Source organism: Moschus berezovskii, chromosome 6 (assembly GCF_049115385.1).
Source record: "Moschus berezovskii isolate FMDL1 chromosome 6, NW_MosBer_1.0, whole genome shotgun sequence".
NCBI classification, from domain to species: domain Eukaryota; kingdom Metazoa; phylum Chordata; class Mammalia; order Artiodactyla; family Moschidae; genus Moschus; species Moschus berezovskii.
In genome coordinates this window covers 112,420,883-112,436,836 of record NC_142465.1, presented here as the reverse complement: position 1 = coordinate 112,436,836, position 15,954 = coordinate 112,420,883, and the positions used below count along the sequence as shown (strand labels likewise).

At 54.0% G+C, this 15,954-nt stretch overlaps 1 protein-coding gene across 13 annotated transcripts in view; it reads right to left on the bottom strand.

Moving 5' to 3' along the window:
- The window catches only part of CACNA1C (calcium voltage-gated channel subunit alpha1 C), a 461,815-nt gene that overhangs the window by 146,113 nt on the left and 299,748 nt on the right, over nucleotides 1-15,954 (bottom strand). For all 13 annotated transcript variants that reach the window (XR_016037705.1, XM_088837459.1, XM_088837460.1 and 10 more), the window contains exon 4: nucleotides 1,405-1,544. Coding sequence is in view for 12 of the 13 variants with exons in the window: in XM_088837459.1 (XP_088693585.1) it covers nucleotides 1,405-1,544 (140 nt within the window). In the remaining variant the exon portion in view is untranslated. The remainder of the gene's footprint in view (nucleotides 1-1,404; nucleotides 1,545-15,954) is intronic.

Genomic DNA, 15,954 nt, shown 5'->3' with positions numbered 1-15,954 from the left:
GGCCCCAGAAGCACCGCATCTGTGAAAGGTTCCCAGGAGACTCAGGCCTTGAGGAAGATGCTGAATTGAAAAGGATGCAGAGGCGTGAGGAACAACCGACCTTCGCCATGGCTTGCTGAGTCAGTTCAAGGCACTCATTGGTCATTCTGTTCATCCAGTGAGAACAGAAGCAGCAGAACCTCTTGAAGAGCTGCTTCCTCACCTGATGTCCACACGTGGCTAACAGTTCAGGAGTGTCTGTGTCCCTCGTGTCTCCAGAGTGTCCCTTATGTTACTGCAAAGTGTGTCACGCACTGGCCGGGCAAAAAGCACAGCGGTGAAAACCCTAACACCTCTCAGACACCCTTAAGAAGCCATCCAGACTCCCAGAGACAGGGTCTCGCTCCCACATGGCCCTGACTTGCTCCGTCGCTTCCTGCAGGAGAAACCAGACGCCCATGGGTTCCGAGCAGGGCGCTCTCTGGGGAAGCCACCAGAGCAGTGTCTGCCCCAGGTTGGCTGGGATGGTCCCCTAGATAAGAGCCCATTGGCACACGGACCTGACCCCGGAGGCTGTGGGGCTGGAGAGGGTGTGAGTGCCAGGTGGGTTTGATGTAGCGCCAGGTCAGCCCTAGGCATGGGGACCCTGCCCTGCATGGATGGACGAGTGGCAGGAGCTTGGTCAACCGCACCTGCGTCTCCAGCAGCACGTGCCGGCTTGTTCGCACCAACATTTGACAAAGACTCTTCCCCAAAGTTACCGATGCCCCGACAAGGAGATCAGGGCTCCAAGGCTTCCTGCAGGCGCCAGCACTGCTCTGCTTCTGAGCGGAGGCGGTGCCCATCCTTCTGCACTTCTCGCACTGCTCTTCTCCCAAGAAGTGTATCTGGCCCCATCCCCTGGCCCTCCCTAGTCCCGTTTTCCTCTAGCCCATCAGTCCCGGGCAGCCACTGAGTGAGGGCCCTCAGTTGCAGGTGGGCATCTCGGCTCCTGTGTGCCAGTCGGCCCTCCCTCACTGTGGCTGCAGGGTCACGTCCAGCCCAAACACACCTGCTCTGCCTCACATCGGGGGAGATGTCCAGGAACTCGGGCCAGGTGAGGCTGGAGACGGAATAAAAGACCTAAAGTTGAGGCTTCTCCTCGGCTGCAGAGAGGACCCTGGGCTTCAGCAGAAACCCTTGACTCACCTGTGTGAGTTTGTGCAGGTGTGTGTGTGGATGCGGGCATGCAGGTGGGAGCAGCTCCAGGGCTGTTCCAGGTAACAGCTCCCCTCCCTTTGCAGAAAGTCTGAATCCAGAGGGATTTTTAATAGATCCTCTGGTCTGGCCTGAAGCCCAGGGCCCTTGTGACCAAGTCAAAAAGACACAAGTATGTGCAGAAGGGAAGGGGCCACGCTGGCTGGCGGTGTGGGAGTTGGTACTCACCCGACAACCACGATGATAAAGTCTAGTAAGTTCCAGCCGTTGCGGAGGTAAGCATTGGGGTGAAAGAGGAGTCCGTAGGCTATGACTTTTAAAAACGCTTCCACAGTAAAAATGATGAGAAAGAGATACTCCACCCGCTCCTAGGAAACACAAATAGAGAAAGTCATCAGATTGGAGCAGGGTTCTGGAATGTTCTGACCCCACAGGTCCCCCAAGCCGGTGGAGAAGGGGCCCCTCTGTGGTCGGATCGGGGGGGATGCTGGGAGGGACCCTGCCACATCCACAATCCCACGGTCCATTCCACCAGCACGCTCAGATCCACTAGGCTTCTAGTCTTAAAAGGCAGGAATTAGGGTGGTGGGAAAACTGCACATCTTTGATAAATCTTAACCAATGAACACCTACTTGAACTTCTCAGGAGAGAACTCAGGATGAGAGAGCTGAGGGAGGAGTTGTAAGTGCAGAGAAAGTGCCACAGTTCTGAGTCACAAACCCAGAAGCTACAGCCCAGCCTCCTGAAACCCAGACGTGGAGTCTGGGAACCTCCAACGGTCAGGAGACAGAGGCAGCTGCCCACGCGCTCCGGCCTTTCCTTCAGAAAACAAAACTCTTTGTCCAAAGACCGAGACCAGGTCAGCAGGGGCCCCGGCATTCCCAGGATGGGGTGAGCACTGGACGGGGGTGGGGTGGGGTGGTCCTCCTCCTTCTCTGCCCACTAAGAGAGCCCTGCTGTGGATGAGGCTGTTACACGAGTCCACACTTGGTTTGGCTCCAGCCGACTCTGGGCTGATTCATCGTCTTCCCCCCCCGCCCCGCCCCAGCAGCTGCTCTCCAGCATGGAGCCCTCATGACCCCACCAGGCAGAGGCTGGCGGGGGCCTTCACACATGGATGCTCGCTCTACAGGAGCCTTGGCCTCCAGGAGCCATCGACTCAGACCCCAGACCCACTGCCCCTCCTCCCATGTCAGGAGGAGCTCACTGAAGACCCCCAGGTCCCGCCTACACTGCGGATGGGGCATCCCGGGAGGACACACCATTTGCAGCCCACCCAGCTGGTGAACTGCTGGTTCACCACACCCCCCCTGCCCCCAAGCCCATCTTCCCGTCTCTGAAACACTGAGCCAGTGGTGGCCTTCCGAGCCCAGCTCAGGGTTTGGGGATGCAAAGTTAAAAAGGGCAGAACCCTGGGCCCCACCAAGACAGACTGGAGGAGATCTGGCTGTGGGATCTGACCCGGCCTCCTCAGCACGCGGGCCACGGTCCTCAACTCCAGGTGCCCCAGAGGCTCCTGGGAAAGGTCTCAAATGTGTGCTTCCAGGCGCCAAGGCCAGGAGACCCATTCTGGACTCGAGGCTGAGCTGCTGGTGCCAGATGCACGGGGGGCAGGCTCAGAGGGGAGCTGGGCTCATGGGGGCGGCTGGACAAGTGGGTCCTGGAGAGTTTGTTGTCAGAGGAGAGCTGGGGCTGGGCTCCACCCACTGAGACGGCCTCGGTCTGAGATAGCGCTTCCACATCACGGAAACTGTCTCCAGGCAGGAGTGACAGTGTCCTGTGTACAACCACGGGGTCTGAGAGACAAAGGAACTCAGAGATGATCCGAGCTCCCTCCCTGCTGGAGACACTGGGACACTGAGAAGGTGAGGCCTGAGAGGCACACTCCTGGGACCCAGGACCCACTGGACTTCCTGACCCAAGGCCCGAGGTCCATTCATTTCTCTGCCTCCCTGGTCCCGCTTAACCCCTAAGACACAAGCGGGACATGACCCCTCAGGGTGAAGGGTCTGAGCCAGAGCTGAAAAGGGCCCAGAAGTCAGGAAGATGGATCCAGACAAGAACCCAGGGAAGAGGCAGGTGCCAGACGCCAAGAAGCTCAGGCACAGTGATCTGTGCAGTGGGTGAGTGTGTGTGAATGTGTGTGTGTGAGTGTGTCAGTGTGCATGTGGCACTGCTCTGGTGAGCAGCTCTGTGTTCCCCCTGACGTTAGAGGTATAAGAGTCCTTACAGAATTCATTCCAACCCCCTCTTCAAAACCAAAAAACAAACAAGAAAGCGTAAGCAAGTGAAACAGCTTGGTCATCCTTTCAAAACACCATATGTTGCTATAGAAACATCCGGGGGTGGAGAATGGCATGACTGAGGAAGCTGATGCCTTGGCGACTCTGGGCCTGTGAGTTCACAACTCCTTGTGGCCTCCTCGGGCCTGAGTCCTGGTGGTCACTGTGCCCTGAAGGTATGCTGAGGTTCAGCAGGGACCCCCTGTTTCTTTGACCTCGGGAACTGGTTGAAATGTGTGTAGACCCACTAAAAACAAGCACAGAGCCCTGCATATCCACCTGTGATGCTGAGAATGTGCCCCAGCCTATGCGGGGTGGGCGGGAGCTTCCTGATCTGTGCCAAGGGAGCCCAAGTACCCAGGAAAGGCTGACATCCCAAGTAGGGGGAGTGCGGAGGGCTTGGTCCCTCCCACAGCTGTGGAGCCCACCAGGGCAGCGATGCCTAAACCCAGTCCTCCTGGCACTGCTTCCTTGGCTGTGAGGGTCTGGGGCTGAGGGTGGGGGAAGCCAGGGGATTAGCTGTTCTTGCTATCTGGATGGGGAAATAGCTCCCTAAACATAGTCTTCACTGTCCCTGTATAATGCTGCTGCTCTGACTTGTGGATATAGACCCTATGGTAGATGGGACAATGAATGCTGGGGCCACAGAGACCCTGGACGCAAGCCGCCTCTACCTGCTGGCCTGCCTGCCCTCCCTCCCCACTCCAGCAGACGCTGCTCAGCCATCACTGTGAACTCACCTGCTGACCCACATCACGACCTCAGCATCCTTCTCAACACAACGACCATCTATCCATTGGTGCCGACTTACAGCCTGTCCCCGCCCTGCCGGATGCACAGAGTGGCCATTCAGTTTACCATCCAAACAAGGGCAGCTTTGAGAGTGAAAGAGAGCCTGTGACTAACTCATGGGGACCCAGTGCATGGGGGTTATCCCAGATGAGTTAGAGGCTGCGGTCACCCTAATTCTTCATGGGGTCGTGGAGAGTCAGACACGACTGAGCGACTGAACTGAACTGAACTGAACTGAGGCTCCCAAAGCACCCACCCACTCCTTGTAGGTAAAGCCACCTGAGAAAGCTTGAGCACGTCTTCCTACAGGATGGCAGGTTGGAGGATGGGGCGACTTGGGGAAGGAGAGGGGAGTCTTGGTAAGGAAGGACAAGGCCTGCCTCAGGGTCACAGACTTGTCTGCCCCTCCCCGCCCCGTGGTCCCTGACACCAGCCCCCTGCCCTGGCAGCACCAGCCCATCACCTTCCCGTGAAAGCCCATGTCTGCTCCCCGCCCCGCCTCCGCCTCACAGTGAATAATCGGTTCTACAGTAGTTTAATGAGCCAGTTACGAACGCATTTGGGTGTCTTACGGAGGCAGAATCACCTTGTTTACTCCTTGGTAATTAAATCGGCTACATTTGATTTCTGTTTGGGGAGATTTATGGGCACTTTCTGTTTCTAGGTGGCAAAATTGAAAAATGAGTCTAATTACTGATGGGTTTCCCCCAAGAAGAGAAGCAGAGAGCAGTATTTCACTCACTGCCAAGTTCACTGCGTCTTAGCACAAGGATGGAGGATGATGGAAGCTAGGGATCTTCCATGGCAAGTGAGGAGAGAGTATGGGGGTGCAGACACTCAGGCAGGGAGGCCCTCTCTTCCAATGGCGGAGACTTGGCCACTAGCTGCTCTGGTTGGGCCGTGGAAACCTGAACGGTCCTCTCAGACAACCCCCTTTCCCAAGGGGAATCCCATTTGTCCCTCAATAAACCAATTGCAACTATGCTTTTCAGAGGCTGTGACACTTCAGGTTGGAAGGTCTGACCAGGTATGGCCTCTCAGTTGCTTTGTGACTTTAGCCAAGTAGGTCTTTTATTCTTTGCCTTCACATGTTCTCAGTTACGAAGCAGAGTTTTCAAGTTACCGAATTGCTGGGTTGATTGAAAATATTAAAAATATTGCCGTCACAATATGTTTTATAAACACGTATAAGTTCCCTGAAAAGGGTTTTGCTCAGCTTTACATTTTCTGGCCTTTGAGTTTGGAGGATGAGAAAAATAATATGAGAATTGTATTTAAAGGCAATAGGGACTCCCTAGGAGTCCAGGGGCTAAGACTCCATGCTCCCAGTGCAGGGGCCTGGGTTCGATCCCTGGTCAGGGAACTAGATTCCACATGCTGCAGCTAAGACCTGGTGTGGTCAAATAAAAAACAAATGTCAATATTTGAAAAAGGCAATCAAAGTGTCTTCTTGGAATTTAAACTCTGTCACCAGACACGGTTTACATTTTTGGCTATTGGGGCATTTTTAGTCTAATTCAGGATCTGACTGAAATGAGAGTGTTTCCTACACTTTGGTAGCAGACGGGACCGAGGTCTGAGGGCGCACACCTTGCTCCAGAGCTGCTCAGAGTCCCTTACCCTCACATTCCGTCCTCACAATGACTGTCAGAAACGGTGTATTTTCTGCAGGTAAGGAGGCCCCGGGGTTCAGCGGATCCAGGCCGGGGGTCTCGCTCTGCGTCCCGTGGAAGGCCTGGCTCTGCTTGGCGCCCCCAGCAGAGGCTTGATGGGAAGTAGGTAAGGAGGCCCCGGGGTTCAGCGGATCCAGGAGGGGGTCTTGCTTTGCGTCCCATGGAAGGCCTGGCTCTGCTTGGCGCCCCCAGCAGAGGCTTGATGGGGAGCAGGCCATGTCCACCTGCTGGACCTCGTGTGTTCTCAAGAAGCAGTCACCTTGCTCCGAGTTTATGGGCCACACCAAGGGCCTGGGCAGTCAGGCCCCGCAGTGACCCTCTCCTCAATGTGGCCCAGCCCACACCCACCTCAGTGCTGAGACCCCAACTAGGTTGAGAGGCCTCTGTTCAGGGGGGCATGCTGCTTCTCTGAGCCTCAGTTTTCTAATCTGTGAAATGAATGCCTCTTCCTTCCTCTGCCCAGCTCTGAGAAATCATGGAGAGTTCAGTGTCTGGTGCATACGTGTTTCCCAGGAGTCCACAGACCACAAGGGGCTCTAGGGTGGGGTCAGAGGTAAGGTGTCCCTCAGGTTGGTGACCTCAGAGCATCTACCTCTATAGCTGGTGGAGCCAGATGGTCACCCCAGCTTTCTGGGAACCCTCTGGCCCCAAATGACTACAGAGGGTTCCTGGAGCATCCATACCCCTCACCCCACAGGGCCTTTTCAAGGAGATGAGATTTTAACTCAATCAGGACCTGCTGCTCCATGGGAGGGCGATCCACTAGCAGGGGTCAGCATCTCTGATTAGCAGCAGCAACAGCTTGGACCCCTTGATGCCGAATCACAGGTCACCAGAGGATGGGGGGGTGGATGAGCCCGGGTCCTGGCTCCGAAGGCTGGGCCGAGGCCACCTGCGCTGACCTCTTGGGGGAACTGGGCCCCATCCAGAGATGAGGTTAACTGGGGCTGGGACAGGCCTGGGGATGAGCATGTCAATGTTTTATGGAAACGACCAGACCCCAGGTTCAGGCAGGTATAGACACGCTGGTGGAGCAGGAGTTCTCACAAAGGGAGGTGCAACCTCTATGTGGACAGGATGACTGTCCTGGAAAGGCAGGAGTGTGGAGAACCTGGGTTTGAGTCCAGTCTCTGCTCTCTCTGGCTGTGTGGGCTCGGGTCCACCCCTTAGTCTCTCTGATCCCCAGGGTCCTCATTCACAAAGCATGATGCCAGTGATGCTTTTCAGAGGGTTGTGGTGAAGATGGGTGGAGTCTGGTGTGTGGCCCTGACTCTCACAGCAGGTGCCAGGTAAGCACGGCTGCCCCTCCCCTGCTCCATGTGGACACCGGCCAGACTCCCACCTGTCCTCCCACCTTGTCATGTTAGGTGAGGCTCAGGGCATGGAGTTGGGAGCCCTGTCTCTGAAGGGAGACCATCTGGTTTTATATCCAAGTGCTGCCATAAAGATCAGAGCAGAATTAAATGAAACAGAGAATTAAAAAATCATAGAAAAGATTAATGAAATTAAGAGCTGATTCTCTGAAGAGATAAAATTCATAAACCTTTAGCCAGACTCTTTGGGAAAAAAACAGAGAGGGCTCAAATGAATAAAATCAGAAATGAAAGAGAAGATACAACCCACAACACAGAAATACAAAGGATCATTAAGAAATGACTATAATTGAGTATGCATCAATAAAATGGAAAACCTAGAAGTGGAAAAATTCCTAGAAATATATAATGTCCCAAGACTGAACCAGGGAAAGATAGAAAATATGAACAGACCAATTACCAGAAGTGAAATTGACCAATTACCAAAACAAAAGTCCAGGGCCAGATGGCTTCACAGGTGAATTCTACTAAACATTTTTAACACCCATCCTTCTGAAACTGTTCCAAAAAATTGCAGAGGAAGGAATGCTTCCAAAATCATTCTGTGAGGCCGTCACCCTGATTCTGAAGCCAAAGAGCACAAAAGATGGAAACTGCAGGCCAGTATCACCGATGGACATAGATCAAAAATCATTAACAAAGAATTAGCAAACTGAATCCAACAATACATTTAAAGAATCACAAACCATTGTCAGGGCTTCCCAGGTGGCTCTAGGGGTAAAGAATCTGCCTGCCCATGCAGGAGACATAAGAGACACGGGTTCTATCCCTAGATTGGGAAGATCCCCTGGAGGAGGGCATGAATTCTTGCCTCTGCCAATACTGGACTACTGCCATTCCAGTATTTCTTGCCTGGAGAATCCTATGGATGGAGGAGCCTGGTGGGCTACTGTCCACAGGGTCACAAAGAGTCGGATATGACTGAGCGACTGAATAACAACAAAAACAATATCCTACTGAACAGTGGAAAGCTAAAGGCATTTCCTTAAGACAAGGGTGCCCACTTGCCACATTTACTCAGCATAGTATTGGAAGTCCTAGCTACGGCAATCAGAGCAGATAAAGTAGTAAAAGGAATCCAAATTGGAAAAGGGAGAATTAAAACTGTCACTGTTTGCAGACGACATGATACTATACATAGAAAATCTTAAAGCCACCGCCAAAAAACGACTAGAGCTCATCAATGAATTCAGCAAAGCTGGAGGATACAAAATTAATATACAGAAACATATTTGTAACTTGGAGTATAACCTTAAAAAATTATGAATCATTACGTTGTACTCCTGAAACTAACATAATATTGTACATAAGCCATGTGCTGTGCTGTGCCAAGTCGCTTAGTCATGTCTAACTCTTTGCGACCCCATGGACTGCAGCCTGTCAGGCTTCCTCTGTCCATGGGATTCTCCAGGCAAGAATACTGGAGTGGGTCACCATGCCTTCCTCCAGGGGATCTTCCCGACCCAGGGATCGAACCTGGGTCTCTCGCACTGCAGGCAGATTCTTTACTGTCTGAGCCACCAGGGAAGCTCAGACCTCAATTTAAAAAGTGAAATAAAAATTTTCAACAGTGCTAGAAAGGAAAACTGGAATATAGACAGGAGGAAAAAGGCAGAATAGCCAGGAAGAGAAGATGCACAAGAGCAAGAAAGAAGTGTGATGTCGTTGGAGTTGGTTTACACCCAGAATGAGGTCCTTGGGTAAGGTTCCTGAAGTTACTCCTGTGAAGCCCGGGGTCTGCCTTCAGAGACCCCGTGTGTAGTGGGAGCCCTCCACAGTGCACAAGGGGGGATGTGTCCAACAGGCCTGGGAGAAAGGGCCTGCAGGGCGTGAGGCTTGGATCCTCAGGGAAGAGCTGACCATTTCTCTACCTTCTGGGCAGAAAGAAAGCCAATGACCTGGACCCTCTGTCTGACCACAGCCAGGTTCCCATTGACCTCTGGCCCCTGTGGCTGGAAGTCCCCGTTTGACTCCAGGATGGCTGCACCCAGCCAGAGTTCACAGCACCAGCAGCCTCTGGCCTGATGCCCTCCCCTGAATCAGTGCTCCCCGCTGCCACCCTCTCCCGTCCCTACCCCACGGCCCAGGGTCTGGGGAGACAGGATCTCTGGGCTGGGCCAGAATCAAACACCCCATGGACGGGTCAGATGTCTGGCTTCAGGGACCCGAGTTCTAATGAAGTCCACAGACATTCAGCACCCTGGGGCCTGCAGCTGAAGAAGCAGCACCCTGGTCAGAGCAACCAAGAGAGGGGGTAGGGTCAGAAGGGACGGAGCCCATCACAACATGGCGAGGTCTGCATGAGGCCGTTACACCAGTGAGCTTGGGTGCCCCTTCCCAACACCAGCCAGAGGCAAAGGGCACCTCGGTCTCTCCCAGGATCCAGGCCAGACACTGGACCCCCAGACCATGTGGTGTCTGTGATCTGGGAAAAGCGATGAACGTCTAGAGGACCGGGCTTTCCTCTGAGACGGCGGGTCCGGGTGGAGCTCCCACTCAACACTCATGCATCCTGGGTGGCATCTACACCCAGGGGACTCACTCGGCACAGGGGAGCAGGGTCGTCACCGGCACAGGGGGCCGGCGTCCTGCCCAGAGTTCACATCTCAGGAAATACCTGCTCCCGGGTGCCGGCTCACCAGGGGCCTGGACGGTGGGTCAGTCCTTTTAGAGGAGACATTGAAGGGGTAAGGACAGTAGGAGGTGCCGGAGCAGCCACCATGTGTGGATGCCCTCAGTTAACATGCTCCCGTCCCAGGGGACTGGTCTCAGATGCCGCCTCCACCACCAGTGAGGAGCCTGAGGCTCAGAGAAGTCAAGCAGCCTGTCCAGGGTCCACAGGCTGCCGATGCCCGGCCCAAGGCTTGAACTCTGACTGTCCAGTTTGCCTGCATGGCCTCAGGCCGGGTGGGCCCCAGGAGCTTGGTCTCCTGTCCCTCATAGTCTCCACTGGAAATCCTATATTGCAGAATGTGGGAGCATTACAGATGGAAGGAGGGAGCCCTTCTCCAGCCCGGGGCAGGTGTGGCAGACTGGGACCACGTGGCGTGGGACCTGGGAGAGATGACGGCACGGCCATCTCCAGCCCGAAACAGTGGTCAAGGCACAGACCTAGCAGTTGCGGTCCCGCCGTGAGTGGTTCCAGGACCGCGGGCTTTGGAGCAGCGGCAGAGCATCCATCAGAGCTGAGCTGACACACGTCCGCGCCAATAAACGAACATTTCCATCTCAGGTGGCTCCATCTGACAGGTGCCATCCATTCACACAGCAATTTATGCAGACAAGGGGAAAGGTGTGGGGGGCATGGGCGGGGCTGGGGGAGGACGGGGGGCCAGCCCCAGCCTGTCAGGTTGTATTCGCTCAGTGTGCACTCACTCACTCGTTCACGTAGTCACGCACGCCCTCGCTCACTCACCCATTCACGCAGCCACTCACTCATCCCCTCACTCACCCATTCACGCAGCCGCTCACTCGTCCCCTCACTCACCCATTCACGCAGCCGCTCACTCGTCCCCTCACTCACCCATTCACGCAGCCGCTCACTCATCCCCTCACCCATCCGTTCAGGCAGCCATTCACTCATCCCCTCACTCACCCATTCACGCAGCCCCTCACTCGTCCCCTCACCCGTCCGTTCATGCAGCCACTCACTCGTCCCCTCACTCACCCATTCACGCAGCCGCTCACTCGTCCCCTCACTCACCCATTCACGCAGCCGCTCACTCATCCCCTCACCCGTCCGTTCATGCAGCCACTCACTCGTCCCCTCACTCACTCACCCATTCATGCAGCCACTCACTCGTCCCCTCACTCACTCACCCATTCACGCAGCCACTCACTCGTCCCCTCACCCGTCCGTTCATGCAGCCACTCACTCATCCCCTCACTCACCCATTCACGCAGCCACTCACTCATCCCCTCACTCACTCACCCATTCACGCAGCCACTCACTCGTCCCCTCACCCGTCCGTTCATGCAGCCACTCACTCATCCCCTCACTCACCCATTCACGCAGCCACTCACTCATCCCCTCACTCACCCATTCACGCAGCCACTCACTCATCCCCTCACTCACCCATTCACGCAGCCACTCACTCATCCCCTCACTCACCCATTCACGCAGCCACTCACTCATCCCCTCACTCACCCATTCACGCAGCCACTCACTCATCCCCTCACTCACCCATTCATGCAGCCGCTCACTCGTCCCCTCACTCACCCATTCACGCAGCCACTCACTCGTCCCCTCACTCACCCATTCACGCAGCCACTCACTCATCCCCTCACTCACCCATTCACGCAGCCACTCACTCATCCCCTCACTCACCCATTCATGCAGCCGCTCACTCGTCCCCTCACTCACCCATTCACACAGCCACTCACTCATCCCCTCACTCACCCATTCACGCAGCCACTCACTCATCCCCTCACCCGTCCGTTCAGGCAGCCGCTCACTCATCCCCTCACCCATTCACGCAGCCACTCACTCATCCCCTCACTCACCCATTCACACAGCCACTCACTCATCCCCTCACTCACTCACCCATTCACGCAGCCGCTCACTCGTCCCCTCACCCGTCCGTTCATGCAGTGACTCACTCATCCCCTCACCCATCCATTCATGCAGCCACTCACTCGTCCCCTCACTCACCCATCTGTTCACGCAGCCACTCACTCACTCTCCACAAGAGCCTCGGTGGCTGCAAGAGCTGGCCTGTGTTACACAATGTCTCTTTCCCCCAGCCTCTTAGCTTGTATTATAAAGGTCACCTACAGTTTGAGTTGTTAGATTTGGGCAAAACTGCATGTTTCTCAGTCTTTCCTCAGTGCCATCCCATCTTACCCACCTCGTGACACCGCTGTGTAGAAGCGTGTGCTGGGTCTTACCCATCCCATGACACTGCTGTGTAGAAGCGTGTGCTGGGTCTCACCCACCCTGTGACACCGCTGTGTAGAAGCGTGTGCTGGGTCTTACCCATCCCATGACATCACTGTGTAGAAGCATGTGCTGGGTCTTACCCATCCCATGACACTGCTGTGTAGAAGCGTGTGCTGGGTCTTACCCATCCCATGACACTGCTGTGTAGAAGCGTGTGCTGGGTCACAGTTGGCAGATTAGAGACCCCTTGATCAAACACTCTCTTTTCCTGCAAAATAGTCCCTCCATCTGGCTTCAGCAGTTTGAAAATGCAGGAAATCCGTTTGCTAGGCATCTGTTCTATCTACTTGTTTACACATTGATCAAGGTACTTATCCCCCGGTTCAAAGAGATGAGATGGTTTACCGAGCACTCGCTGAGGGCTGGGGGTGACTGAACTGAGATGACCTGATCAGTAGGAGAGTTGGGACCTGGAGCCCACAGCAGAGCACACGCAGCGCCCCCACCCAGGGTCCCAGTCACTGCTCGTCTCCTCGATGAGCCTGCCTTCTTCTGTATCCCACCTGCTAGGCATCCACCCTCACTCCCCAGCCCTCAGAAAACACAGGGAGACCCAAGGGGCACTGACGCGGAGGGCAGCAAAGAACAGGGCATCCCCACAGGGTCTTCTCTTGGGAGACACACCTGTGCTGAGTGTGCACATGCACGCACACACATGCACGCACACACACATGCATGCACGCACACACATGCACACGGACACATGTATGCACGCACACACATGCACACGCACACATGCATGCACGCACACACATGCATGCACACACACATGCATGCACGCACACACATGCACACACACATGCATGCACGCACACACATGCACACGCACACATGCATGCACACACATGCATGCACACACACATGCATGCACGCACACACATGCACACGCACACATGTATGCACGCACACACATGCACACACACACACATGCATGCACGCACACATGCACACGGACACATGTATGCACGCACACACATGCACACGGACACATGTATGCACGCACACACATGCACACGCACACATGCATGCACGCACACACATGCATGCACGCACACACATAGGCAGGGTCTAGGTGCTTTGTACTCCAGATTGCTCTATTTCCATTCCCTTAAACTGTTTGGTTTTGGCTTCTGCACAAAGTGATCCATGGAAATCAGGGTCCTTGGAAGGGAAACATCAACATGAACTTCCCGGATACGTCGCCTTGAACTTCCTGGATCTCTTTCTTGAAAACCTCCTAAAGCCAGACACCCTTTCCTGCAGGGGATGATGGGAAGCTGGGGTCTTGTTCCCAGAGCCGGGGGGCGGGCAGGGGGCAGCCGACACGATGCCCTGTAGGGGCTGAGGTGATGCAGATCCTGCAAGACCACGGGCCCTATGACGAGCCAGGCCACCTGCTCCATGGAGGGACCAGTCCCTCTGGCTGACTCTAATAGGAGCAGGACACCCAGTCCTGCTATCCCAGACTGGAAGCTACAAATGACCGGAGCCTGAGAGAGGCCGGCACTGCCAGCCTGCTGGGCCCTGGTGGCCAGCAGGTGACTATGATTCATCCCTGCCCGATAGACGTTGCTCCTGTGTTTGCCTTTCCATCTCCCCGAGCTGCCCAGCTTATCCATCTCTGCTCCGCGGCCCCACTCCTGCTCCGTTTCCTCTCTCGCCTTATTTCTTCCCTCACCCTGATGGGGATTTGGGCACAGCCGTGGTTGGCTCTTTCTGCCCCGGCAATGCCTTAGCTCTTTTCTCTATGTCAGGGGAGCACAGGTGACGTGCTTTGCCCAGGTGAGCACTCAGGAAGGAAGGAAGGAAGGAATAGAGGGGGTCATGGGAGAGGGAAAGGAAGAGGCTGAAGAGGACGTGTGATGAAGGCACCTGGCTTCAAGGGAGAAGGACAAAAGTCACTTAGAACTTGTGTATTGCTCCAAGCACAGTTGTCAACAGAGATAAAAAACTATAGGGACAGACCCCACATAGGTGTCTTGATTGAAATTCTGCACCTACTGTCCACCTGCCAGCAGATAGTTGTCAGGGACACGTTTGCCTCACCCCCACCCCGGTCGGATAACGACTTTAATTCAACAGCAGGGAGTGGACTGAACATGGAGCTGGTTCCACAGGAAGGGTTTATAGGGCCGGCCGGCCCAATTCTTCTTCCCTCATTTTAACGATGAGGAATCTGAGGCTCCAGGGAATGGAATGATTAGCCAGTGAGAGGAGGAGCCTGGTGGGCTGCAGTCCATGGGGTCGCTAAGAGTCGGACATGACTGACTGACTTCACTTTCACTTTTCACTTTCATGCATTAGAGAAGGAAATGGCAACCCACTTCAGTGTTCTTGCCTGGAGAATCCCAGGGACGGGGAGACTGGTGGGCTGCCATCTATGGGGTCGCACAGAGTCGGACACAACTGAAGCGCCTTAACACCAGAGGCAGTGAAACGAGGACTAAACCCAGATACCCCAACTCAAAGCCCAGTGCCCCGGGTGCCACACCAGGGTGTTTGCTCCCAGGAGGGTTTTAAAAGCCAGCCGTCATGATGAAGAAGAAAGGGCAAATCCAGCCCAAGCATATTTGACCATAAGTGCTGATAAAGTGTGGACGGGACAGAAGGTGTGAGCTGAGGAAAGCCATGATTAGGACAAGATGAGAAGTGTCTGCACACAAAGAATAAACCAACTTTATGATCATGAATGGGCACTCGTTAAATGCACCGGGGATTAACGTTACTGAGCCTGGGGCAACGGAGACGATGGGCAGGGAAATGCTATGATGAATGACACTGGGCGACTTCTCTGCTGCTCTGGAAATGTTTAGAAATGTTAACAGGCTATTGCAGAAGTATGAACCCTTGAACAGAAGATGCTGTCAGCCCTAGTTTTATACACTCTGTGGAAATGAGGGAGACTCACTGGCTGGCAGCAGAAATGAAACATGGGCAGAACTCGCTCCATAAAATAAAGTGACCTGGAGACTCCTGCTTCTGGAAAGATGGAACAGACATATTTTCCCCATTCCTCCCACAAAGTGCAAATAAAATCCTGTCATTACAAACAAAGCAAACATAAGACAACTCTAAGAGGAAGACAAGGAGGTGCAGTGACAAGGAGTCTCAGCACTCAAGGAAAATCACACGGGTGAGTTCCCCAGGTTTCGGGGAAACAGAGAAATGCCAGCGGGTGCAGACAAGCCAACACATGCATGACTGAGGTCAGCTCTTTTAGCCGAGGGCTCAGGAAAGGAGCAGCCTAGCAAGACAAACTTCACTCCACATTGCAGTAAAATACGCATAGCATAAAATTTACCATTTCAGCCATTGTAAAGGGCACAGTTATGTGCAATAATACAACATTCTAAATAACAACCAGAATGTCCAGTTTGCTCTCAAAATCACTCACCACACCAAGAACCACGAAAATGTCAACTTGAATGAGAAAAAAACAATCAACATATACCACCACTGAGATGACCCAGATGTTAGAATTATCTGGCAAGGATTTTACAGCAGCCATCATAAAACCGCTTCAACAAGCAATTTACAAACATGCTTGAAGCAAGGAAACAATCAAAAAATAGAAAGTCTCAGGAAAGAAACAGAACACCTCAGCCAAAAAAAACAGGAAATGTTAGACTTGAAAACAGTAATGAAGGAAATTTAAAAGCTCAATCAGTTCAGTTCAGTCGCTCAGTCGTGTCCGACTCCTTGCGACCCCATGAATCAC